Genomic DNA, 26,898 nt, shown 5'->3' on the forward strand with positions numbered 1-26,898 from the left:
TAGACTTGTGTCGGCTGGTAACATGGTTTATTAATTCAGTCAGCCGAAGAAGAATCAGGAATCAATCCACAATTCCCCACACCTAAGTGAGGCAATTGGTAGGACATTATTGCAATATATTTCCATAAATATATTTTCAGTTGAGATTTTGCGATATTAATATATTTATTTCTATGCTGAAAATGTATCAGTTATTGGACGCCGAACCAAAATTACTTGCAATAATTTTCCTCAGCCATTTTCCGTAGCGAGACAAGGGAGGGAGAGAGCGCGAGAGAGCGAGAGGAATATGGTGTGTGGGGGGCTTTGGGGGTGGGGTTCTATGTGTGTGAGTACGTGCGTGGGCGCGTGTACGTGTGCGTGTGTAGAAATTCACCCTTGTTTTATTTTGCACTTTTCGAGTGGAGCAGAGCCACCTAGCTAAGGTTTACGCCCCAAATGTAATTATTCATCACTTACCGTCTTCAAAAGACGTTGTGCCAAATGTGAAGAGGATGAAAAGAATATAGTGAAATTTGTGTGCTAGGACTACCCGGAACATTATTTCGTTTTATTAGTCACATTCAATGTCAGATTATTCTGCCTTCATTACACCATTTCTGCGCACAGATATCGTATACGTAGAAGCCGTGCTATGTGGCGGTGGGCGTGTCCTGTCGCCGCCATAATGGCTGGGTATCCTCCGCATTGTCCCCTATTGCCAGACGGTCTGAGACCCTTCCAAACACTTCCAGTCCGCAGTCTACAAATTACCATCTTTAAGAGAAAACCGCAACGCGCATTCTATTGTCGGTATACACCATGACGTACCATCACAGTGAGAGTAGTGAGAGCACGTCCGCCTCACAGTTCTGAGATCCTACGGTGTTCTGTCGAGTTTCAAATAAAACAAAATAACTACCATTCTGACTTTTAGTCATGACTCTGTTGCCGCTGGTGTTGCAAATTGTTTTATAGTGACTTCATACATATTTATCCACATTATCTGTCTGCCTTTTGCACCACCCCCGTGTCGATGTCAAAACTGTAACACGGACGCAAATAGGAGGCGGAGCTCAGTTATGCCTAACCTGCAACAGAGCAGCCATCCAAGAGGCGCGTGAACTCGCTTCTGATCACTCGTCGAGGTTGTTAATTTGATATGCATAAAAGAGACGGCGTTCGGCAGTCATGCGCGCGGAGAGAGAGAGAAAGAGAGAGAGACGGCGTTCGGCATTCACGCGCGCGGAGAGAGAGAGAAAGAGAGAGAGATAAGAGAGAGAGAGAAAGAGAGAGAGAGAAAGAGAGAGAGAGAGAGAGAGAGAGAGAGAGAGAGAGAGAGAGAGGGGGGGAGAGAGAGAGAGAGAGAGAGAGAGAGAGAGAGAGAGAGAGAGAGAGAGAGAGAGAGAGAGCGACCGGGGGGGGGGGGGGGGGGGGGGGGGCGTGTTGAGAAAATAAATCCATTAGTGAATTTGTCACCAAGAATGAGAGACTGTTGCCTAACATTTCGCGCTGATCTTGACGAAACGCAATTTAGAGAGCGGCATTAATGCGCAGGAAGCTGCCATTTCAACGCAGTATCGTGCTGCCATAGCAGGTGGCGTCGATTGGATAATCCCGCAAACCGAGCGCCATTTCAGCACTGAACAGCGAGCGGGAACACTACACACCAATAACACTGAAAAGGTCCTGAGGCAAGGTAGGCAGACACACAGGGGTCACTTGAAGCCTCGTCAATAATTTTATTAGATGTGATTTCCGATGCGTCCGCTTCAAAGAGCGTATATGTAGCATTTCGCCCTTTAGATCTGATTATATATCGTTTGCTCGGCTAAATGCCCTTGAATGGACAGACATCTATAGTTGTGTGTACGTCCTTCTGTGCACGCGCACCTGGAAAGGTAGGAGAGGGGGCCGTGATTGTGTTGATGTTATTGGTCTTAAGGAACTGCACAATTTTTCACTGCCTGTTATATATTATATTATATATACCAGTGTTGGTCCGTGCATTTCCTAGTGACGCCATCAGCAAAAACTATTTTATGGCTATAAAACCTTTACTGCAGCTACAGCTGGGACACATAAAAGATAATCAATAAATCAATGCACAAAAATGGGGTAAAATCCACTTCCTAACAGCATTTAATGATTAGATACAAATACTGGAGCTTTTCAGACATTACAACCGGGCCAGGAGGGTGATTTTCCCGAGAAAAGACAGCGATGAACGTCAATGGCGTACCGGCAAACATTGCCCGAAAATGGAGTAAAATCCATCCGAAAACAGCATTTATTGATTAAATACAAATATTGGAGATTTTTAGACATCAGAACCGGGCTCGGAGTATCATATCCCCGGGAAAAAGACAGCGATGAACGTCGATGCGTCCATATACGTCCATACGCGAAACTGCAAAAATTGCACTAAAATGGGGTAAAATCCACTTCCTAGCAGCATTTATTGATTAGATACAAATACTGGAGCTTTTCAGACATTACAACCGGGCCAGCGGGGTGATTTTACCGGGAAAAGACAGCGATGAACGTCAATGGCGTACCGGCAAACATTGCCCGAAAATGGGGTAAAATCCAGCCGAAAACAGCATTTATTGATTAAATACAAATACTGGAGCTTTTTAGACATCAGAACCGGGCCCGGAGTATCATTTCCCCAGGAAAAAGACAGCGATGAACGTCGATAGGTCCATATACGTCCATACACGAAACGGCAAAAATTGCACTAAAATGGGGTAAAATCCACTTCCTAGCAGCATTTAGTTTTTAAATACAAATATTGGAGCTTTTCAGACATTACAACCGGGCCAGGGGGGTGATTTTCCCGGGAAAAGAGAGCGATGGACGTCCATGGCAAACCGGCAAAATTTGCTCTAAAATGGGGTAAAATCCACTTCTTAGCAGCATTTATTGATTAAATACAAACATTGGAGCTTAAATACAAACACTGGAGCTTTACAGATATCAGAACTGGGCACAGAGGACGACTTTCCCCGGGAATTTCATACAATTGAAATATTATTTAAGAATATAGCCATATTTAACTCACCAAAAATCCTTTTTAACTGTACACAATATCCATCCTCCTTTCTTTCTTCCTTCTTTTCTATCGCCATCGAAGCTAATGCTGAAAGTCGAACCTGTCCTGTCGTATTTCTGGCATACATTTTTATTCAATTTAGTGCTGAAAATGTTCGTTCCAGGTTGTGACAGGCTTGCTTGCTTTGGAGTTGTCCGACCTTTCGTAATGATATCCAGTTTTTTTTTTCTTGAAAATGGCTTTCAATCAACACAACAATATATTTGCTTGTGCAGCTCGCTCCAGATACAGTTTGGTAGCTCTGGCTAGTCCAGTCTATCACGAGCCAATCATAGTTGGTGAAAGCGATGACGTATCCCTATGCCTGCGAGAAGACAATGGCGTATCCCTACGCCTGCGAGAAGGCAATGACGTATCCCTACGCCTGCGAGAAGGCAATGACGTATCCCTACGTCTGCGAGAAGGCAATTACGTATCCCTACGCCTGCGAGAAGGCAATGACGTATCCCTACGCCTGCGAGAAGGCATTGTGGTGTTGCCAACTCGAAATCTGATTGGTTAAAGCAACAGTCTTATCGACGCTTGTTTAATGCAGCAGAGCCTGCAGAACTGATTGTGAAGGCCTTGAGGCAGATTTCCGACCCTAGAAACAAATAATGGCTGAAATGTGATTGGTTAAATGCTTCAATATGAAAACACACATCTGGAAGCAGTGCAACCAGGGGGTAAGCTATGAAAGGAAGCTGACAGACAATTTGGAATTATTTAATAAGTATTCATGGGCAATATATAATTAACATCAGTCTGTGATTCAGATATTTCTTAGGCCAGCAGAGAAGGCCCTGAGGGCACACCACTGCTTTGAATATATATAACAGTAAGAAGCCATGTTTGCACAATCGCCCCTGGGCCAAAAAGCCCACCAACAATCCTTATTGGAAGTGGAAAAAGCGATTTTTATTTTATTTTTTAAACTGGGGCCAAAATTCAAAAATCGAGGATGCTAACATCGTAGACATTTTCAATAGGTTGTTCAAAACCGGATTCAAATCGGATGTACAGTGTAGTCTCCATTTTGTCCAATGTTAACGGACAAACACACTAACGCACATACACACATTCTCAGAAATAATAATGTGTATGTGTACCGTATTTTCACGCCTATAAGGCGCGCATAAAAGTCAATTTTTTTCTCCAAAATAGACAGGGCGCCTTATAATGCAGAGCGCCCTTTGTGAGCGCTGAGCGCCGCCAAGCGGCGCCGAGCGGGAGCACTCGCGGGGGCGCCGAGCGGGGCCGAGCGGCTGGCGATAGCGCTGGCTACCGGAAGCAGCTTATTTCCGGGTTCCGGTGCGCAGTGACTGCTGGAAAATAAAGTTCTTCCTCGCTACACCCACATGCTAAAAACATGTTTTAAAAAGGCAACGGAAGTAAAACTGAGTTTGGTTGTACTTTATTTAGACATTTTACAATTTACTCAAGTCATCACCTTCAAATCCCTCAAACTCCTCATCTTCTGTGTCAGAATTAAACAATTACCCAAACACAGAAGATGAGGAGTTTGAGGGATTTGAAGGTGATGATGACTTGAGTAAATTGTAAAGTGTCCAAATAAAGCACTACCGAACTCAGTTTTGCTTCTGTTGCCTTTTTAAAGCGTGTTTTTAGCATGTGGGTGTAGAACTATATTTCCCAGCAGTCACTGCGCACCGGAACTCAGAAATAAACTGCTTCCGGTAGCCAGCGCTATTGCGTTCCGATGTTAATCCATATATAATATATAATATATATGCGTCTAATGAAATGGTGCGTGCTTTGTGTGTCTAAAATACAGAAATAGCACTCGTTACTGACACTGCGGCGTAAGAAACGATGCGCCAAATAGGCGTGAAAATACGGTAATTTGTATATATAGAGAGCGAGAGATCAAGAGAGACAGAGAGAGAGAAATAGAGTGTGAGAGTGCGAGAGAGAGTGAGAGAGATACAGCGTGAGAGTGCGAGAGAGAGAGAGTGAGAGAGAGAGAGTGAGCAAGAGAGAGAGAGGGTGAGAGAGAAAGAGCCAGAGAGAGTGAACAAGAGAGAGAGTGCGCAAGAGAGAGATCGCCAGAGGGAGGGAGCGCAAGAGAGAGTGCGAGAGAGAGATCGCGAGAGAAAGCTTGTGAGAGAGAATGAGAGTGTGTGAGAGAGTGCAAGAGAGAGATAGCAAGAGAGAGAGAGCATGAGAGAGCGTGAGGGAGTGCAAGAGAGTGCGAGAGAGAACGCCAGAGCGAGACAGCGAGAGAGCGTGAGACTGTGAGAGAGAGTCCGAGAGAGCGTGAGACTGTGAGAGAGAGAGTGCGAGAGAAAGCGCAAGAGAGAGAGTGTGAGAGAGAATGCCAGAATGAGACAGCAAGAGAGAGAGAGAGAAAGCGCAAGAGAGTGCGAGAGAGTCCAAGAGAGAGCATGCGAGAGAACTCGCGAGAGAGCGTGCGAGAAAACGTGCTAGAGTGCGAGTGTGTGAGAGACTGCGAGAGAGAGCGTGAGAGAGAGCGCAAGAGAGAGCATGAGAGAGAGTGTGAGAGTGAGCAAGAGAGAGTGCGAGAGAGCGAGACAGAGTGAGAGAGAGAGAGAGAGAGAGAGAGAGAGAGAGACAGCAAGAGAGAGAGTGAGAGAGAGTCGCCGGGATTTGGTTGAACTCGGGGGGGAGATGCGATGTGTCCATCACGGCAGATTGCCAACGAATCTGAAATGAACCACCGGGATCTCCGTGGATAGTAATAATATCTTGGATTAGGCAATTTAGGCATTTTTTAGTATTTACCTTAACAGGATGTGAGTCTTATATTTTTATATTACAGTGGTACCTCGTCATACGACCGCTCGTCATACGAAATGCTCGTCTTACGGGGGAAATTTCGATCGAATAATTCGCCCGTGATGCGGTCAAAATTTCGTGATGCGACCAAGCCAGGTCGCCATGGCATTTTTTTTTTTGCATCTCTTTCGTGTAAAAAATATGTCTACGAGCACTGGTGGGCGGACTTTGCATTTCCACACCGGTTTTTCCCCCCACTTGGTCTACATTTACATACCAGGTAAACAATACGTATTACAATGGATCGGCAAAGTTTTGCTAGGAAAAGGCGACCGTTGACAATGGACATGAAACGCGAAATAATTGAAAAACATGAGCGTGGGATACGTGTTACCGAGCTCGCTCGGCAATACGAGAGGAATACGTCAACCATATCCTCCATCCTTAAGCAGAGGGACGCAATTAAGGAGAAGAGGCCGACCAAAGGACTAGCTATCATTTCCCACCGGCGCAGTGACATTCACGACGAGATGGAGAACCTACTTTTATTGTGGATAAAAGATAAACAATTAGCAGGAGATAGCCTGGCCGAGTCTACCATTTGTGAAAAAGCCAGCCGAATTTACATAGATTTGATATCAACGAAAGGAGAGCCTTCAACAACTTCACAAACATTTAAAGCGAGTCATGGCTGGTTCGAAAAATTTAAAAAACGATCTGGAATACACTCTGTAATCCGACACGGAGAAGCGGCGAGTTGCAATTCGAAAGCTGCGGTGGAATTTATTAAGACATTTGCCTTGATTATCGCCCAGGAAAATTACACCCCCCAGCAAGTTTTCAACTGCAATGAAACTGGTCTTTTTTGGAAAAAAATGCCCAGGCGGACATTCATCGTGGCAGAAGAGAAGGCATTACCGGGACACAAACCTATGAAAGACCGCTTAACGCTAGCGTTGTGTGCTAATGCCAGCGGTGACTGTAAAATTAAGCCGCTACTGGTGTACAATGCGGAGAACCCGCGTGCCTTCAAGAGACACAACATCAACAAACAAAACCTACAAGTGATGTGGCGAGCTAATTCGAAAACTTGGATTACGCATCATTTATTCACAGAATGGGTTAATCTGTGCTTTGGTCCGGCAGTCAAAACGTATTTGACAGAGAAAAGCCTGCCAATGAAATGTCTCCTGGTCCTCGACAATGCCCCTGGTCATCCTCCTGGTCTCGAAGAGGAAATTGTGGATGAATATAAATTCATCAAGGTGCTCTATCTACCGCCCAACACCACGCCACTCCTCCAGCCCATGGACCAACAAGTGATTTCAAATTTTAAGAAATTGTACACGAAGTATTTATTCAAGAAATGCTTCGATGTGACAGATGACACAGAGCTAACACTTCGTGAATTTTGGAAAGAGCACTTTAATATTGTCCATTGCTTGAAAATTATTAACCATGCATGGCAGGGCGTCACACAGCGAACTCTTAATTCAGCATGGAAAAAATTGTGGCCAGCTTCCGCTGAAAGTGACGTTGGAACAGCAGCCCCTGCTGCACATGATGAACTCGTGGATGATATCATGTCGCTTGGAAATTCCTTGGGGCTGGAGGTTGATGAGGCAGATGTGAATGACCTAATCGCCGAGGACCACGAAGAACTCATGACACTGTCCCCCTGAACAGCCCCCCCCCCTCTGCCTCCGTGTGTGTTGTTCTCTCCCCTCCGCGAAATGTGTCTAATTTTACTCCTATTAAACACATTATTACTATCAAACCACTCGTTATCTATTACTTTGTTAATAGATGGTGAATTATAATAAATAAAACATGTTTTCCAATCCAATATCCTGTTTTTGGTGTTTTCTTCAGATAGTTGGAACGAATTAATTTGTTTGCCATTCATTTCAATGGGAAACGTTCGGTCGAGTTACGAGAACCTCGTCATACGAGCTCAGTTCCGGAACGGATTAAGCTCGTATCTCGAGGTACCACTGTACTTATTTTGGCATTTTGCCGGGAAAGCACACTTTGTGGAGTAGCACCACCAATTTCGTCATACGCAGCTGGGTATGATGACAATTAGGCTAGCATAGCCTATGTCTGATTAAGAGAGTGTGAGAGAGAGCGCAAGAGAGAGCATGAGAGAGAGTGTGAGAGAGCGCAAGAGAGCATGAGAGAGAAAGAGAGAGAAAGATAGAGAGAGAGCGCAAGAGGGAGAGAGAGAGACAGAGCGATAGAGAGAGAGAGAAAGAGAGAGAGATAGAGATAGAGATAGAGATAGAGAGAGAGCAAGAGAGAGAGTGAGAGAGATAGAATTATCACATCCATCTTCTTCCCTTCCTCTTTCTCTTCTTTGCCTTTCTTCATCCAGCTCTATTTTGCATTTGCTGAAGCCCTACCCCACCCTCCACTACCACTAAAGAAGCATGGGTAACCGTGGCATGGAAGAGCTAATCCCGCTGGTCAACAAGCTCCAGGATGCATTCAGCTCCATTGGCCAGGCGTGCAACCTGGATCTGCCGCAAATTGCAGTAGTGGGCGGCCAGAGCGCAGGAAAAAGCTCTGTATTGGAGAACTTTGTGGGCAGGTAAATTTGATGACAGCAAATAGGATAATTCTCTAATTTTCAGAATTACTGTCAAACACTTTCAGCAGATTACAGAAATGGAAGCATTATATCAGATGCATACTAGTATAACTTTATCTTTTTTTAGAAACTCCACCCTTAAATTACGTGGCAATAAATACAATTAAATGTGTCTATTTCTTCAATATCTAGTGATTTATTTAGCCTCCTAGGACCTGGCATCCACATGCGGACATCACATTTTTGGTTGTCACAAGACTCATCCGATCTCATTTTTTGAAACACTTTATCCTCATTAGGGTCGTCGGGGGTACTGGAGCCAATCTCAGCTCTTTCCTGGCCAGAGGCAGGGGACACCCTGAATCGGTTGCTAACTGATCACAGCGCACAAGGAGACGGAAAACCATGCACACTCACACCCATACCTAGGGGCAATTTAGAGTGTCTAATCAGCCTACCATGCATGTTTTTGGAATGTGGGAGGAAACCGGAGTACCCGGACGAAACCAATGCAGACCCATGGAGAACATGCAAACTCCACACAGGTGGGCCGATATTGACTTGAACTCAGGACCCCAGAGCTGTAAGGCCGACGCGCTAGCCACTCGTGCTACCGGGCCGCCCTGTCACAAGACTACAATGTTACATTTTGGACTACAAGGGTCTGGTGTCCACTTATGATGTTGACATCATTTTTCATCAGAAACTAAATCATGTAAAAAGATAATTATTTGTTTTTACACTCATCAGGTTCCAATTAGCCTTAATATCAAATATATGTATGTGGCTCTTTTATCAAACTTTTTGAAATTTCAATATTTATCGATATATTCCATCATCAATTAATTAATTCATTCATTTTCTGAACTGCTTTATCCTCACAAGCAGCCAGTTGATCGCAGGGCATAAGGAGACGCACAACCAGTCACACACACTCATACCGAGGGGCAATTAAGAGTGTTCAATAAGCCTACCATGCATGTCTTTGGAATGTGGGAGGAAACCGGAGTACCCGGAGAAAACCCACGCAGGCCCGGGGAGAACATGCAAACTGTATTCAGATGGACTGACCTGGATTCGAACCCAGGACCCCAAAGCTGTGAGCGCTAACCACTCATATCCCGGGCTGCCCTGCATTATTATTTTAATTTTGGACTTGTTTAAATTTTGAATTATATTTTTTACATTATTATTTATGTATTCCATTTTTATTTAGTCAATTCAACATTTACTTTTTTATCTTTATTCATTTTAACATTTTTAAAAAATAATCTTTTGTTTTCTTTTCATTTTATTGAACCCAGGACCCCAAAGCTGTGAGTGCTAACCACTCATATCCCGGGCTGCCCTGCATCATTATTTTAATTTTGGACTTGTTTAAATTTTGAATTATATTTTTTACATTTTTATTTATGTATTTCATTTGTATATAGTCAATTCAACGTTTACTTTTTATCTTTATTCATTTTAACATTTTTAAAAATTAATCTTTTGTTTTCTTTTCATTTTATTGATGTATGTTTTATATTAATTCATTTGTTGTATTTCTTTTATTTTAACATGCTAACCACTCGGCCGCCATAGTTTATTCAAATTTGGCAAAATCAGGATCTCCACATTTTGATTAATGGCAGGTTGATAGCAACTATTAGTTGCATACTGGCATCTATTGTACAAGAATGTGTACCACCCTTGCCTCCAACTTGATTTCTGTATCCGCTTTATCTGAGTACTGTTATGCTTCACCACTTCACGGCTTCAGTACATCACGCTTTTTATATTAAGTATTCAAATAATGAATGTCCATAAAAATGTCTAAATTCACTCTAAAACTTGGAAGTGGAAGACACTTCCCTGTCTTCCGTTTGCAACTGTCTTGGACTCCGAGGCCCGGGTGGCCTTACGCCGGACATCATTGCCCTTATCTGACAATAGAGCTCCCTAAGTGAAATGGACGGCCAGGAGCCTCGGGGTAGCAGAGCTGATGGGAAAATTTCCCAGAAATGTTTCAAAGAGCAAGCTCCGGGCGACGGTACGGCGGACGTTGCCGCCCTTATCCGAAAATAGAGCTCTCTGGGTGGGTATGACAGCTGGACGGCGCAGAGGAGCAAAGTGGAAGTTTAATTATCCCCAAAAAATGATGGCAATTAAGATGAAGAACGTGGTCTTCATAATAATAATAATAATCGGACATAGGCCCTGTCGTCATTAACAACAACAAAAAAGCCTACTTGTCATCACACCCAGAAACTGTGTATGACGAAATTGGTGGTGCTTCTCCATGAGCTGCGTTTACTCGGCAAAGACCTAAATAAGTGATAGTTACGGACAGACTTGTAATTTGGCATTCTGCTGTTATGGATACAGGTCACTTACCTCTCACTCTCTTTCACTTACCTTCAGTCAGCTAGTAGGAGGCAGATCACCACCAAACATCTTTTCATATTACCTCAGAAGGGAATGTGTGTTGTGTTACCGCAAATTTAGAGTTCTGATGGATGTGGGGAAAAAACTGTCCTTAAGCCTATTTGTCCGTACTTTGTGGGAACTATAGCGTCTGCCAGAGGGCAGCAGCTGGAATCTCCCGCAAACATCCTCCCCGAACTACTCCATATCGTCAACACCAGCTGGCTAGAGGGCTGGTGTCCACAAGCTTGGCGAGTGGCCAGCATCATACCTTTCCTCAAAAAAGGGAAGTCACCAAAGGACGTTGGGAACTACAGACCCATCGCCCTCACCTCTACGCTTAGCAAAACGATGGAAAGGCTCATCATGAACCCTCTCGCCTGGTGGTTGGAAGATAAACAGCTTCTCAGCCATTGGCAAGCCGGTTTTCGAAAGGGAAGAAGCACGACGGACCAGGCCCTGCGACTGTCGCAGTTCATCTCTGATGGCTTCCAGTCGACTCAACGACAACGCACGCTTGCAACTTTCTTTGACTTCAGCAAGGCATTCGACCAGGTATGGAGAACAGGTCTCTTACAAAAAATGGCAGACCTGGGGGTCCCCTACCGCTTCATTAGATGGATCGCCAACTGGCTCACAAATCGCACAGCCAGGGTCAGGTCAACAATACCGTCGGCAGGAGCAGAACCTTCAAAGAAGGGCTCCCCCAAGGCTCGGTCCTGTCGCCCCTCTTATTCATCATCTACATTAATGACCTCGACAAGTTCAACGATTCCACCCTGGTCAGCGCCTATGCAGACGATCTGGCTCTTGCTTGTTGGGGTAGGAACAAAGAGGAGGTGGAAAGCAGACTTCAAGCGGAGGTTGAAAAAGTCTGGAGGTGGAGTTTCGAGGCACACCTAAACCTTAACACCACAAAGTGTGAGGCGTCATTTTTCAGCCTGGACTCAGCTGAGGCCAAATGGCAACCAAAGATCTTAATAAATGGCGCCGCACTCAAGCATAACCCCACCCCCACTTTCCTTGGCGTATCCTTCGACCGACAACTCACGTTTGCAGAGCAAGCGAAAAAAGTCCACCAAACCATGTCCAAAAGAACGAATCTCCTCCGCAAACTCAGTGGCACATCTTGGGGTTGGCAACCAAACGACCTTAGAACGGTGTATATTGCCACCCAGAGAAGTCTCGCAGAGTACGCAGCACCGGCATGGGCCCCCTGCTGGCCCAAACTCACCTCAAATCCCTTGAAACTGCCCAACTGGAAGCAGCCCGCGCCATAACCCACTACCTCAGGTCTACCCCCACCGAAGCAGTCCTACATGAGGCACATCTTACACCCCTCTCATCCCGCCTCAATTTACAAGCACTTCTTAAAGCGGATGCCTGGAACCAGCTGCCTCCTTCTGATCCCCGACACCGCCTTCTCCATGAAAACGTCAAAATGCGGTTACAAAAGAAGCCAGACTGGCGATCTTCAACCCTCCCCCGTCTTACCACTCTTGAACTCCATACCCCTTGTACACACTCTGCCCACCCCTGCCCACCCTGGGTATTACCCCCCCCCATCCAAACCGCCTTTACTGCAGTCTCTAAACACATGCCGACCATCATCCAAAGAGATAAGGCCGAAGAGCTCATCAGAAGCATGGGAGAACCGGACCTACAGATCTTCACAGATGGATCCACCAAAAAAGGCACTGCGGACGGTGGTGCAGGTTTCGTCGTCATTAAGGAGACTGCAATCATCCACCAATGGCATGGTGCCACTGGCACCCGCAGCAGCTCCTACCACTCTGAAAAAGTGGCACTGACCGAGGCACTCTCCTGGCTGAGGGAAACAGCAGACTGGCAGACATCAATCATCCTCAGTGACTGCAAATCGCTGGTCCAAGCTATGGGAAAGCCACACACGCAAGACCCCGCCATTCGGAGACTTCAGGGTGACATCGCCCTTTTCCCTCCGCCTAGGCGACTACAGCTACTGTGGATCCCGGGCCACTGCAACATATGCAGTAACGACCTGGCCGATGCCCTAGCTAAACTTGGCTCGTCAGATGACCAAACCCATACCTCCCCGGACGCAGCCACAAGACGTGCCATCATCCAACGTGACCCGACACCGACACGCCTTCTCATGAGGAGGCAGAGCCAGGGACTCTAGGCCAGATTCTCTTATCTCTGAGGTGGTTAAAAAGCTCCTCAATGGCAAGGCCCCACGGGTGCATGAGATTCGCCCAGAATTTCTGAGGCTCTAGATGTTGTGGGGCTGTCTTGTTTGACACGCCTCTGCAACATCGTGTGAACATTGGGGACAGTGCCTCAGGACTGGCAGACCGGTGTGGAGGTTCCTTTTTATAAAAACAAAAAAGAAGGACCGGAAGGTGTGTTCCAGTTCGCCCAACCAGTTTACATGTGCTTTGTGGACTTAGAAAAGGTGTTCGACCGTATCCGACGGGGAGTCTAGTGGAGGGTAATCCATGAGTATGGGGTTCCGGAACCCCTGATATGTGGGGTCCGACCCCTTTATGACAGGTGTCAGAGTCTGGTCCATGTAGCTGGCAGTAAGTCAGATCCGTTTCCAGTGGGCAGTGGACTACGCCAGAGCTGCCCAATGTCACCGATTCTGTTCATAACTTTTATGGACAGAATATCTAGGCGCAACCGTGGCGTTTTAGGCCGTCCGGTTTCGTGGCCTCAGTATTGTATCCCTGCTTTTTGCAGATGATGTGGTTCTGATGGCTTCATCAGGCCGTGATCTCCAACTCTCGCTGGCACCTCCAAATCGCAGACCATGGTCTTCAGTCGGAAAAAGGTGGCATGCCCTCTCCAGGTCTGGGATCAGGTTTTTCCCCTGGTGGAGGAGTTTAAGTATCTTGGGGTATTTTCCACAAATGAAGGAAGAATGGAGCGAGAGATCGACAAGTGGATCGGTGGAGAGTCTGCAGCGATGCAGACTCTGCATTCTTCCTTCGTAGTGAAGAAGGAACAGAGCCAAAAGGTGAGGCTCTCTATTTACCGGTCGATCTACGTTCCCACCCTCCATTATGCTCAAGAGCTTTGGGTCATGATCGAACGAACAAGATCCCAGATACAAGCGGCTGAAATTCATTTTGAATTGAATTGAATTGCATGAATTGAATTGAATTGAACGAATTGAACGAATTGGACGAATTGGACAAATTGGACGAATTGGACGAATTGGACGAATTGAACGAATTGAACAAATTGAACGGATTGAATTGAATTGAATGTTTTTATTGTCATTATACAAGTACAGTGGTACCTCGAGATACGATCTTAATGCGTTCCGGGACTTAGCTCGTATGTCAATTTTCTCGTAACTCAAACGAACGTTTCCCATAGAAATGAACAAAAAAAAATCCCTATTTGCCCCGCGTCCACCCTGACTTTCAGATGCAACCTATCGAGGGTTGTTTGCTTTTGTATTCCCTTCAAAATATTCCGAAAATGATGCACAGAAATGTCCTCACAATAGGATAACGCACCTCCACTTGCAACGAGAAGTAGTATATACGCCATTCGCACTGACTAACGGGGAAAAACACTGAAAAAATGAAACGCTACGCCCAGTGCTCGTAGAGACATTACACGAGGGAGTTGCGATCAGAGACATTACACGAGGGAGTTGCGATCAGAGACATTACACGAGGGAGTTGCGATCAGAGACATTACACGAGGGAGTTGCGTGGAGAGAGACAGTGCCCATGATCTTCTTATGAGCAGCCTCTCGCGTCCGCTGTCTGCTTGTATATCAAAATTTGTCTCGTATCTTAAGATAAATATTTGCTCAAAATTTGACTCGTATCTCAAATTGCTCATATGTCGAGTTACCACTGTATAAAGCTTTCGCCACATAGCACAAATAACAACACAGACAAATAAATAATCAATACATGAGAAATGAATATATAAGTAGTCCAAGTGAGGTCAGCAGAGTGAAGCGGGCTTGTTCCGCCTGGAGTTTAGGATTGGATTGGATTGGATAACTTTATTCATCCCGTATTCAGGAAATTTCATTTTGACAGTAGCAGGAAAAGGCATAGTTATAAGTTAGACAGTACAGTCGCAAAGGTCGCAGAACAACAAAGCAAAAGCACAAAGTACAAAGCAAAACAAAGTGAATGGGATCATTAAGAATCACCAAATCAAATCATTAAGACAGAAAAGCAGCAAAAACACAAAACGAGCAAGAGTGGACGGAGCTACCGCTGCCGGCTGCCACTTGAACGGCGCCATCTTGGTTGCGGTAGCTAAAACGGACGGATAGACTCAAAAAGACGTTGTAATGTTGGACAAAAACTGGAACCACACACGGGAAGTCTTCCACAAGATAGGGAACTTCTGCAGACTGTGACCGAGGTAGAGAATATGCAGAGTCACTCTTCCAAGCTTATCCGCACAGTTCCTCAGTAATCTGCAGCTGAAGACAACAGTAGCAGAGTAGAGCCTCTCGACTCCGTTGCTGGTAAGCGCCGACAGCTTTTCCATCTTATCCCATGATGGAATGGTTGGTCAGAAGTGTTGCCTCTTCTCCCGGCAGTTTTGTCCAGCTCTGAATCTCCGGCGGCACCGAGGTGTTGCTCCTTCTGCTGCATATTTTAACAGCTAATCCCATGTGTGTGACAGCGTAGGCATGGCTGAATGGTTCCAAAAAAGAAGTAGCCGAAAGAAGCCAGGCTAACAGAACAAGGAAAGTTGTAAAAACATTAAAGTAAAAAGTATAGTACAAAGTAAAGTAAAAAAAAGATAGAAGGGCTGTAAAACACGAAAAACACAAGAGTGTACAGATGTACTGCCACTGGCTCCCGCGTGAACGGCGCCATCTTGAATGAGTTCTGTGGTTTTTGTAGACGTTCAGCGCCAAGTCGCACCACTCGCTGAGTCAATGGACGAAACAACAAACAAGCACACAAATAGAAAATCAATATATAAAATAGATAATAATCACTAAATAATCAAGAAATAAGAAAGAAATAAGTAGTTCAAGTGAGGTCAGCAGAGTACACGGGCTTGTTCCGTCTCAAGTCCTGGGTTCCACGGTTCTGGAGACCTTCAGCACCTAGTTGCACCACTCGCTGAGTCTACGGACGCAACAACAAACAAGCAAACATATAGAAAATCAATATATAGTAATGATAAATAAATAATCACTAAATAGTCATGATAAATAAATAATCACTAAATAGTAATAAATAAATCACGAAATAGTAATAGATAAATAAGAGGTCAACATAAGAAGCATGAGTAAAAGTTATGTCTTGATTAGGTCCTAGGTACAGACCTCGAGTTGAGTATGGTGACAGCTCTTGGGAAGAAACTAGACCGGACAAGACGCACACCAACGAAGAGGCCAAACATGACTTGCGTAAAGGGGGAAACACGAGAGAGTAGGTAATACTCCCACACTAGACATGTCAGACACCGGGTTTTAAATACACACACAGGGGCCGATTACCAATCACACACACCTGGCCACATAAGGACATAAGAGACGAAACGCACACAACAATCACCCGGACAGCTCGTGGAAAACACACACACATCCACCCAAACCCTCAACAAATTGTGATACAACAAGAGGTGCTTTCTAGGTTGCACCCAAAATCAGTCTCGCAAATGATCACTTCAATTGCAATGCGGAAACCCATATGATATTGACAGAATACAAAGACATTAAAACTCGAACATCAAGTGCAAAAGGGGTTGCAGTCAAAGCCAAGAATCCCAAATCACCATCTCCCAAATAAGGCTGGTGGCGCACTGTGAGTATACCACGTTTCCACATTTTGATATGCTCCAAGTCCACACTATTCAGCTATTTCTCCTCCATGTCTGAGTCGTCGCACAGAAACCTATTCAATGTGTACGTCGGTCGGATCATTATATGCTTTTTTTAAAAACTTTCCGAGCTTTGGAACGCTTAAAAAGTGGCTTTGATGCCATGTCTTCGCCAAAAGTACCTCAGTAGTGGTACCTCAACATACGAGTGCCCTGACATACGAGCAATTTGAAATACGAGTAAAATTTTGAGCACAATTTTGACATAAGAACAGACAGCGGACGCAAGAGGCTGCTCATAAGAACATTAAGGGCACTGTCTTTCTCCCCGCAACTCCCTCGTGTAAGGTCTCTGTGGTCGCAACTCCCTTGTGTAATGTCTCTACGAGCACTGGGCGGAGCGTTGCATTTTTTCAGTGTTTTTTCCCATTAGTCAGTGTGAATGGCGTATATACTACTTCTCGTTGGCAAGTGGTCGTGCGTTATCCTATTGTGAGGACATTTGTGTGCATCATTTTGGGAATATTTTGAAGGGAATACAAAAGCAAACAACCCTCGATAGGTTCCTTTTAAAAACTGCATCTGAAAGTCAGGGTGGAGGTGGGGCAAATAGAGCCAACCCGGCAGAAGAAAGGCATCAAAATTTAAAACAAAATTAAAATTAAGTTTAGTGTAAGGTTAGAGAATATGCAGTCACTCTTCCAAGCTTATCCGCACAGTTCCTCAGTAGTCTGGAGTTGAAGACAACAGCAGCAGAGCAGGACTCCGCTTCCGGCCTAGTAAGCGCCGACAGCTCTTCCATCTTATCCCATGATGGAATGGTTGGTCAGAAGCGTTGCTTCTTCACCCGGCACTTTTGTCCAGCTCCGAATTTCTAGCGGGATTGAGGTGTTGCTCCTTCTGCTGGGTATTGTAACAGCTAGTCCCATGTGTGTGACAATGTAGGCATGGCTGATGGTTCCAAAAAGAAGTGGCAGAAAGAAGCCAGGCTAACAGAACAAAGAAAGTTGTAAAAACATTAAAGTAAAAAGTATAAAGTACAAAGTAAAGTAAAAAGGAATGTATTAAGAAATATTCAAATGTAATTAAAAAAAGATAGAAGGGCTGTAAAACACAAAAAACAAATAAGAGTGGACAGAGCTACTGCCACTGGATTCCGCGTGACGGCGCCATCTTGGAAAAAAAAGAGGTATCCCGAAGTACCACTGTATTGCAAAACTTTTTACCCTGCACAACCAAAATCTAGTCTAAAATGCACTTTCAATTGGCTCAGACTCACAGTGGTCTAAATTTAGGTGGTGTATGAAAATACAGAAAATTGTATCCTGTGATTCATAAGCAATGAATCAATTTTGTGATCTTTCTGTGTTCTGTGCAAAACTCATGGATTTTATGTATTGTCTTCTGTTCTGGGGTGTAACGATACAACTCAATGTTTTTTTTCTATTTGAAATGTTTAATGCTAAGGAATTAAATAGTTCTGTGTAAAGATGTTCAGTTATAATGTTGTCTTGATTGATAAATTTTGATGAGTTATTTGTCCACAGGGACTTCTTGCCTCGCGGCTCTGGTATCGTGACTCGCAGGCCTTTGGTTTTGCAGCTTATCAGCGCTACTGCAGGTGGGTTCCAAATGGTGTTGCCAACTCCCTGAAAAAAATGGGACACTTCATTGATAGAGCCATTGGGCCAATTACTGTCAGTCTTTTTTTTAGGATCCCCATTTTTTTTTTCATTTAACACGTACAGCCCTGAGGCTTCTTTTTGTTGTGTTTGTGTGTGTTTTTTTTAAACCCGTTATAACGTAACATTTATTACATGCCATAGGTACTGTTAGGGATTGGTCTTGTTATTTTCCCCCGTGTGACCTGTCCATGTAATTGCCCATTTAGTTCACCTGTCTCCCCGCCCTGGTATATCTCCTGCTTACTGCCTCTTGTGTGATCCAGGTGTTTCTGATTGTCTCATTAACCCATGTCTGTCTACTTAGAGCCTGTGTGCTTGTCAGTCCTTGTCTGATTGTCTGCTTTGTTATGCCCATGTCTCGTGATCCTCGTTTTCCCATGTCCTCCCCGTTTGGTCTAGTGTTATTATCTGATTCCAAAGTCCCTGTTATTTTCTGAATACCCTGCCTTAGTTATTAAAGTTTTTGTTAGCGCACTCGACTCCCTGTCCTTGCTTGCTTCCCCGTGTTTGGGTCCAACCACGCTCAATGCAACCACAGCCTGGCAGATTGTGACAGGTATCTTGCATGGTATAAGTATTCTCAGTATGAATTTAAAGTATAAATATATTTTTCAGTGAGTTCAATAAATATTTGAACACCCTGCTATATTGGGTTGGTAAGTTCCCCCACTTAGAAATCTTGGAGGGGTCTGAAATTTTCATTGTAGGGGCAGGGCCACAGTGAAAGAAATGATCACAAAGAAATTTCCAGAAATCCCAATGTAGGATTTTTAAAAATTCAAAGACATGTTCGTTAGTCCGACTTTAAAGGTCCACCTGCACTCCCTGTATTATCCTGAATCAGATGTAGCTGCATGATGACACCTGCCCACCCCATACAATAATAAGACTCAAACGTGAAACATGGCCAAGACCAAAGAGCTGTCCAAAGACGCCAGAGACAAAATTGTGCACCTCCACAAGGCTGGAAATGGCTATAGAGAAATTGCCAAGCAGCTTGGTGAAAAAAGGTCCACTGTTGGAGCAATCATTAAAAAAACATCTTCCATTTTAAATGGAAGTGTCTTGTCTTGTTAGAGTTTTGGGTTGAGGTGTGTGTGTTTGTGTGTGTGTGCTCTCCTCTTGTGTCCCTCCAGGCTTCCCTTTCCTCTTGTAACTACTGCACGTACTTTGTAATCAGCCCCTGTCTGTGTATTTAAACATGAGTTTTGTCGCAGGCTGTGGGAGGATTACCTAGTCCACGTACCTTGCGTTTTGCCTGTTCGTCAGGGTGCGTCCTCACCATCCAGTTTTGATTTTGATAACTTTATCCCAGTTTTTGTATTTACCATTTTTGTATTAAAACTCCAATGTTGTGCACCACTCACCTTCTCATGACAAGAAGCTAAACATGACAGTTAATCTCAATTGGAGTGGAGCTGCATACGAGATATCACCTCGTGGGGTCTTAATGATCCTAAAAAGGGTGAAAGAATCGCCCCAGAACTACATGAGAGTACTTGCGCATTGACCTGAAAAGAAAAATACACAAAATGTTCCACTGCTTAAACCAGCACATGTCAAGGTCGGTCTTTAGTTTGCCACTGAACAATTGGATAATACAGATGAGTCATGGGAGAAAGTTTTGAGATCAGATGAGACCAAAATAGAACTTTTTCTCCAAAAACGGTTAGTAGAAACTAACCGTGTTTGGAGGAAGAATGATGAGTACCAGCCCTTGAATACATCCCTACTTTGAAGCATGGAGGTGGTAGCATCATGCTTTCAGGGTATTTTTCTGAACATTGGCCAGTACGAGTGCACTATGTATTGTGAGATTTGGGGGAACAACCTCCTACCCTCAGTCAGAGCATTGAAGCTGGGTCGTGGCTGAGTCTTTCAACATGACAATGACCCGAGGCACACAAAACCCAATAGAAAATCTTTGGAAGCATCTGTTCCTCAGCAACAGCGCAGAAACCTGACTGATCTGTGTGGGGGCCTGGGCCAAAATCTTACCTGCATTCTGTACAAACCTGGTGAAAAACTACAGGAAATGTTTGACATCTGTAATTGCAAACAAAGGCTACTCCACCAAATATTATTGTTGGTTTTCTCTCACATATACTTATTTGAAGCTGTATCACACAAATAAATTGTTAAAATCATACATTGTCATTTCTCTATTCTTCTATTTAAATCATCTTTCTCACTTTCTCACCTAAGATAAAAATTTCAGACCCCTCCATAATTTCTAAGTGGGGGAACTTGCAATGTAGCAGACTGTTAAAATACTTATTGAACGCACTCTATATGAACTGTTATTATTCCACGATAATGCAGCAACGGATCACGGAACAGGCAAAATGTATAGTAATAGTAATATGACATTACTGTAGTAGGCCACAAAACACGTGAAAATATTTATTTATTAAGTCGTCAGTCCCAAGAACATGAGTACACTAAAACTAGTGCATACATGGTAAAAAAAACCATCACACGTCATCAAAGTAAAACAATTAGATTTCCAGTTTTCCAGCTTCTATGCAAGTTCCAAGGCCTCACTTTCGATTCATGTTGACAGCAGCGCTCACTGTGAAAGTTTTGTTTTTCTTCACGGTGCTTAAAGCACATTTGTTGTTCTTCTTGCTACGTTGTCTTTTGTTAGAGCTCAATACGGGGTTTATTTTTGTATCTGAATAGTAATTCAATTTTTCATGAGACAGTTGGCAACCCCAGTTCCTACACATGCTGCTTGCACAAATTGACAAATCCATTCCACTCTTCTTTTTTTTTCTCCTTTTAAATAGTGATGTTTTACTCCCTCTTCCCAATTCAACATCATTTCACCTTTCATTCCTGGATGGCCACCAACCTCTGTCACATATTTTTCATGTTTCAGAGTGGGCCGAATTTCTTCATTGCAAAGGAAAGAAGTTCACAGATTTTGATGAAGTTCGCCAGGAGATTGAAGCCGAGACGGACCGTGTCACTGGTGCTAACAAAGGAATATCTCCAGTTCCCATCAACTTACGTGTTTATTCCCCAAATGGTGTGAAACCACAGTTATTTATTTGTTCATTTTTATGTAATTATGCAAAATAACACTTCTATTTAAACAGACTGATAAGATATGCCATTCCTCTTGCTCTTTTTAAAAATATCTTCATGATACTTTACAAACACCAAGGGGATGTTGTGCAGTAATATTGTTTAGTCAAATGCAGTTATGAATGGATGTTCAGTTGGTCTATTTAAAATACCGTATTTTCACGCCTATTTGGCGCATCGTTTCTTACGCCGCAGTGTCAGTAACGAGTGCTATTTCTGTATTTTAGACACACAAAGCACGCACCATTTCATTAGACGCATATATTTTATATATTTCATATGGATTAAGATCAAAACGCAATAGCGCTGGCTACCGGAAGCAGCTTATTTCCGGGTTCCGGTGCGCAGTGACTGCTGGGAAATATAGTTCTTGGGTGCTAAACCCACACTCTAAAAACACGCTTTAAAAAGGCAACGGAAGCAAAACTGAGGTCGGTAGTGCTTTATTTGGACATTTTTACAATTTACTCAAGTCATCATCACCTTTAAATCCCTCAAACTCCTCATCTTCTGTGTCAGAATTAAACAATTGCCCGAACGAGCCTTCCAAATAGCCGGGTCCCCCCCTCTCTTCATTTTCAGAGTCACCGTAATTTCCATGTGGCTCCTTAAAAATTATGCAAATTGGCAAAAGTTCGAACAACCGTGCAAGCAGACACGTTCGCCCAGGCGGCAACGATCCATTGACAAATCGTAGCGTAAGAAGCCCGGCGCTGCCTGCCACTTTTCGTGAAGCTGTGTTCGCCAGCGATCATCCACTGCTCCCATGCCGCTCGTAACTTTGATTTGAAAGCCCGGTTGATGCCGATGTCCAGCGGCTGTAATTCTTTGGTCAAGCCTCCGGGAATGACGGCAAGCTCTGAGTTCATTTTCATGATCTGATTTTTAACCGTTGCTGTGAGATGAGCACGCATGGAGTTGCAAATCAAAACAGACGGCGAGCTGTGAAAAAATCCATCTGGTCGCTTGACATAAATGTCACGTAACCATTCTCGCATTTTCTCCTCATCCATCCAGCCCTTTGGATTCACCTTCACGATGACGCCGGCTGGAAACTTTTCTTTAGGCAGAGTCTTTCGCTTGAAGATCACCATTGGTGGTAGCTTCTGCCCATTAGCATGGCAAGCGAGAACGACAGTAAAAGCCGACTTCTCGTGCCCCGTTGTTCGTATCGCCACCGTGCTGGTCCCCTTTCTCTCGACAGTGTGGTTCATCGGGATGTCGAAAGTCAGCGGCACCTCGTCCATGTTGGTAATGTGGTTTGGCTGTATAAGTTTGTCGGCAATCAGCTTGGAGCAGTAGGTGCGGAAAGCGGCTAGCTTGTCAATGTAGTCCGCCGGGAGTTGCTGCGCCACGGTTGTCCTCACTCTGATTGCCAGATGATGCCGTTTCATAAAACGAAAGCACCACGACGGTCCTCCTTCGAAATGTTCAAGTTTCAAATCCTCCGCGAGCGCTTTTGCTTTCAGTCGAATGGTGACTGTGGAGACGTTTCTCCCAGCTGCTCTCAGGTCAAGAATCCAGCGCTCAAGATGCTCTTCCAGGTCCGGCCACCTAGCCTTGCTCCCACGGAAACTCAGCTTCCTCTTGTTGACCTGGCGAAGCTCCTTCTCCTGCTTTCTCCATTTACGAATCATGGATTTGTTGATGTTGAATTTCCTCGCGGCTGCTCTGTTACCATGATCCACTGCATGATCGATGGTTAGAAGTTTGAACTGTGCTTCGTAAGAGTGCCTCTTTGTGGAAATATTCATTCTTTAGTTTGCAATTGAGCACATGCATCACTGTGCCCATACCAGCTGTATATATAGGAACCTTGTAGGGGCGTGGCTTTAGCGTCTTCTCCCACACACCCCCTCCCAAGCCTTGCCTCTTGCCCCACCAACGTCCGCCTTCTCTCTCTATATAAAGAGGGTATTCGCAGTTAGTGCTCAGTCAGGCTCCGGAGCTCTCTCGGCGCTCGGCCACGATCGCCGCCGCCGCCCGCCGCCGCGCTCCCGCTCGGCGCCCCCGCTCGGCGCCCCCGCTCGGCGCCCCCGCGAGCGCCCCTGCTCGTCGCCCCCGCTCGGCGTCGCCCCCGCTCGGCGTCGCCCCCGCTCGGCGTCGCCCCCGCTCGGCGTCGCCCCCGCTCGGCGTCGCCCCCGCTCGGCGTCGCCCCCGCTCGGCGTCGCTCGTCGGCGTCGCTCGTCGGCGTCGCTCGTCGGCGTCGCTCGTCGGCGTCGCTCGTCGGCGTCGCTCGTCGGCGTCGCTCGTCGGCGTCGCTCGTCGGCGTCGCTCGTCGGCGTCGCTCGTCGGCGTCGCTCGTCGGCGTCGCTCGTCGGCGTCGCTCGTCGGCGTCGCTCGTCGGCGTCGCTCGTCGGCGTCGCTCGTCGGCGTCGCTCGTCGGCGTCGCTCGTCGGCGTCGCTCGTCGGCGTCGCTCGTCGGCGTCGCTCGTCGGCGTCGCTCGTCGGCGTCGCTCGTCGGCGTCGCTCGTCGGCGTCGCTCGTCGGCGTCGCTCGTCGGCGTCGCTCGTCGGCGTCGCTCGTCGGCGTCGCTCGTCGGCGTCGCTCGTCGGCGTCGCTCGTCGGCGTCGCTCGTCGGCGTCGCTCGTCGGCGTCGCTCGTCGGCGTCGCTCGTCGGCGTCGCTCGTCGGCGTCGCTCGTCGGCGTCGCTCGTCGGCGTCGCTCGTCGGCGCCGCTCGTCTCGTCGACGCCGCTTGGCGCCGCCCGAGCGCTCCCGCTCGGCGCCGCTTGGCGGCGCTCAACGCTCTGCATTAAAAGGCGCCCTGTCTATTTTGGAGAATTTTTTTGACTTTTTTTTACTTTTATGCGCGCCTTATAGGCGTGAAAATACGGTACATTATTTCTTGTCGTGCTCTCATATTGTGTTCTTTTTCCTGACCAGTCCTGAACTTAACTCTCATCGACTTGCCTGGAATCACCAAGGTACCCGTTGGAGATCAACCTTTGGATATTGAGCAACAAATCAGGGAGATGATCATGCAGTTCATCACCAGAGAAAGCTGCCTGATTTTGGCCGTCACTCCGGCCAACACTGACCTTGCTAATTCGGATGCCCTTAAACTGGCAAAGGATGTTGATCCCCAAGGTGAGGAAAAGCTGCAGAAAATATATTTAAACCAATTTAAAAAAAGAGCTTGTGAAAAAGAAATGTAATCAAATGAAGCTACGCATAACGCTATTCTCAGCAATATGGTGAATATCTCCCTGCTGTTGTTTGATCTGCTTTGACCTCTCTAAGATAATTTTGTTGCTGTAAGGCAGGGGTCCCCAAACTTTTTCCTGTGAGGGCCACATAACTTTTCCCTTCTCTGATGGGGGGCCGGTGTCAGTTTGTAACAGAAAAAGTGTGACGTTCGTAGGGGAGCTTAATTTTTTTAATCTTTTTCCAGAAAGCCACACAACCAAATTACCCTTTCCATGTTCTTTACAGAAAAAAAGTCAGGAAACAAATAATAACACTATTAATGAAATAAATAATAACTAAATAACCCTCTCTGAGTTCTTCACAGAAAAAACAGGAAATAAATAACACTATTTATGAAATAAATAATAACTAAATAACTCTCTCTCAAAGTTTGCGCTAACTCCACGAATAAAAATCAGCAGTTGCGCTGTGTTTGCACGTCCGTGCTTTCATCCAGTGCTAATGAAAAAAAGTCAAATTCTTTCGTCTTCTGCTGCAGCTGGGCATATACATTACTCCCGATTTCTTCAATGCATCTGGTGATTGTACTCGCCGACAGACTTACGGCATTAAATGCATCTTTCTTGTCGGGGCACACCTCCTCCGCGACAGCATCCATACATTTCTTAACAAACTCTCTGTCAGTGAAAGGCTTACCGCTGCTTGGTATCAGTTTAGCAACCCGAAAGCTGGCCCAAACGGATGCCTGGTTCAGCTGAGCTTGGCGTACAAATGTATTCTGCTGAGATAGTAGTCCACTTTTTAGCTTTGAGAGTTGTCTGCTCGTATTTGGCCTTGCAAGCTATCGTACTTGTCTTTGGGATGGGATTCATAGTGTAGGCGAAAATTGTATTCTTTGAATAGAGACGACCAAGATGCGCTGGGTTACTCCACAGAATATTTATTCCTAATATATAAATCCAATTCAGAGTTGCTCCCCTCCACAGCTCTGGGTCAAAAAGAACAATTCTCAAACAGGTTGCACAGTTTTTATATGCTTGAATAGTCCGCGATGGTCCCAGGGCTCCGCCCTCACCTGCAATCGTCAAAATGTCTCGGTAACACTGCTCACGCATGCACCGGTGGACGTGCCCGCGTGCATCAAAGGGAAACACTCTCCCCGCGCGTGTCACCAAAGAAGCAATGCGAAGCCCCGCTTCACTGGGATGATTTGTGGGCTCAGCGGGGGTGCAATGAACCAAACACAAGATTAAAACGTCCCATTCTTCAAGGCCAAATAGGAGAAAAATCTGATAGCGTCTCTGGTATTGTTCAGAGGGCCGGACCAAATGTGCTGACGGGCCGTATCCGGCCAGCGGGCCGTAGTTTGGTGACCCCTGCTGTAAGCATTTGTAGACTTCCCTTCATCATTGCTGACACCATATTTTAAAATTAATTTAATGTCATTACATTAAGTTTTATAAATTCTGCTTTGAGATATGGGAGTGTTTCAGCAACATGTGAAGAAATCATCCCAACCGTGAGAGTGACAAAACTGACTGGTGCCTAAAAAATACACCACGAAAATTAAATCAAAAATTAAATCCTGAGCAACAATTGTACAGCAGTTTTATAGGCTGAATGAATCCTTATCACATGAAAATAACACCAATAAATCAAATTGTGGCCAAAAATGGTTTCAAGAATCAATAGTAACCCATCATGTGGAGCAGTGTTTTGTGGTACATACAAATAGGTGAAAGCAGTCTTTTTTTTTAACTCTTTCCAACAGGTCTGAGGACTATGGGGGTAATCACCAAACTGGATTTGATGGATGAGGGGACGGATGCCCGTGAGGTGCTAGAGAACAAGCTTCTGCCACTGAGAAGAGGTGGGTTAACATATGAGCTAGCAGTGCCACTGAGAGAACTACAGCATGTTTCTGCCCATTTTAGTCTCTCACTGTCCCAGGATCAATCGTTATTAAGGTAAATTATTCTCCTTCTGTTTTTGTGTCAGGTTACATTGGTGTGGTGAACCGGAGTCAGAAGGACATTGATGGAAAGAAAGATATTAAGGCAGCCTTGGAGGCAGAGAGAAAGTTCTTTTTCTCCCACCCAGCCTATAGACACATGGGTGAAAAAATGGGCACCCCACGCCTACAGAAAGTGCTTAACCAGGTGAATATACTCTGAGTTCCAAATTATTAACGCAAATCTTTCTATCATCTTTCTATATACTGGATGCAAATGACAGTCAGCAAAACTTTCAGCCATTAACTGTTAAGAGTATAAATTTCCTGTTATTGAACAAACTTCCCAATGATTATTGGATAACTTTATTCATCCCGTATTCGGGAAATTTCGTTGTC

General features: G+C 45.2%; 2 protein-coding genes across 10 annotated transcripts in view; one reads left to right on the forward strand and one right to left on the reverse strand.

Moving 5' to 3' along the window:
• Positions 1-1,214, reverse strand: part of pgap6 (post-glycosylphosphatidylinositol attachment to proteins 6) — a 70,450-nt gene extending 69,236 nt beyond the window's left edge. For 3 of the 5 annotated variants that reach the window (XR_013304150.1, XM_077614773.1, XM_077614771.1), the window contains exon 1: positions 460-989. Coding sequence is in view for 2 of the 5 variants with exons in the window: in XM_077614771.1 (XP_077470897.1) it covers positions 460-541 (82 nt within the window). In the remaining 3 variants the exon portion in view is untranslated. Of the gene's footprint in view, positions 1-459; positions 990-1,070 lie in introns of those variants that run through there. The other 2 variants (XM_077614772.1, XM_077614770.1) reach the window with 2 other exon arrangements.
• A 217-nt stretch (positions 1,215-1,431) lies between these two features.
• LOC144086374 (dynamin-1-like) overlaps positions 1,432-26,898 on the forward strand; it is a 121,873-nt gene continuing 96,406 nt past the window's right edge. The window contains exons 1-8 of one of the 5 annotated variants that reach the window (XM_077616329.1): positions 8,272-8,420; positions 8,720-8,965; positions 13,548-13,824; positions 18,173-18,246; positions 21,192-21,341; positions 24,285-24,488; positions 26,320-26,418; positions 26,547-26,707. In XM_077616329.1, the coding sequence (XP_077472455.1) occupies positions 24,374-24,488; positions 26,320-26,418; positions 26,547-26,707 (375 nt within the window). In that variant the 5' untranslated portion in view covers positions 8,272-8,420; positions 8,720-8,965; positions 13,548-13,824; ... (1 more) ...; positions 21,192-21,341; positions 24,285-24,373. Of the gene's footprint in view, positions 1,679-8,204; positions 8,421-8,719; positions 8,966-13,547; positions 13,825-18,172; positions 18,247-21,191; positions 21,342-24,284; positions 24,489-26,319; positions 26,419-26,546; positions 26,708-26,898 lie in introns of those variants that run through there. The other 4 variants (XR_013304430.1, XM_077616324.1, XM_077616325.1 and 1 more) reach the window with 4 other exon arrangements.

Source organism: Stigmatopora argus, chromosome 12 (genome assembly GCF_051989625.1).
Source record: "Stigmatopora argus isolate UIUO_Sarg chromosome 12, RoL_Sarg_1.0, whole genome shotgun sequence".
In the NCBI taxonomy this organism is placed as follows: domain Eukaryota; kingdom Metazoa; phylum Chordata; class Actinopteri; order Syngnathiformes; family Syngnathidae; genus Stigmatopora; species Stigmatopora argus.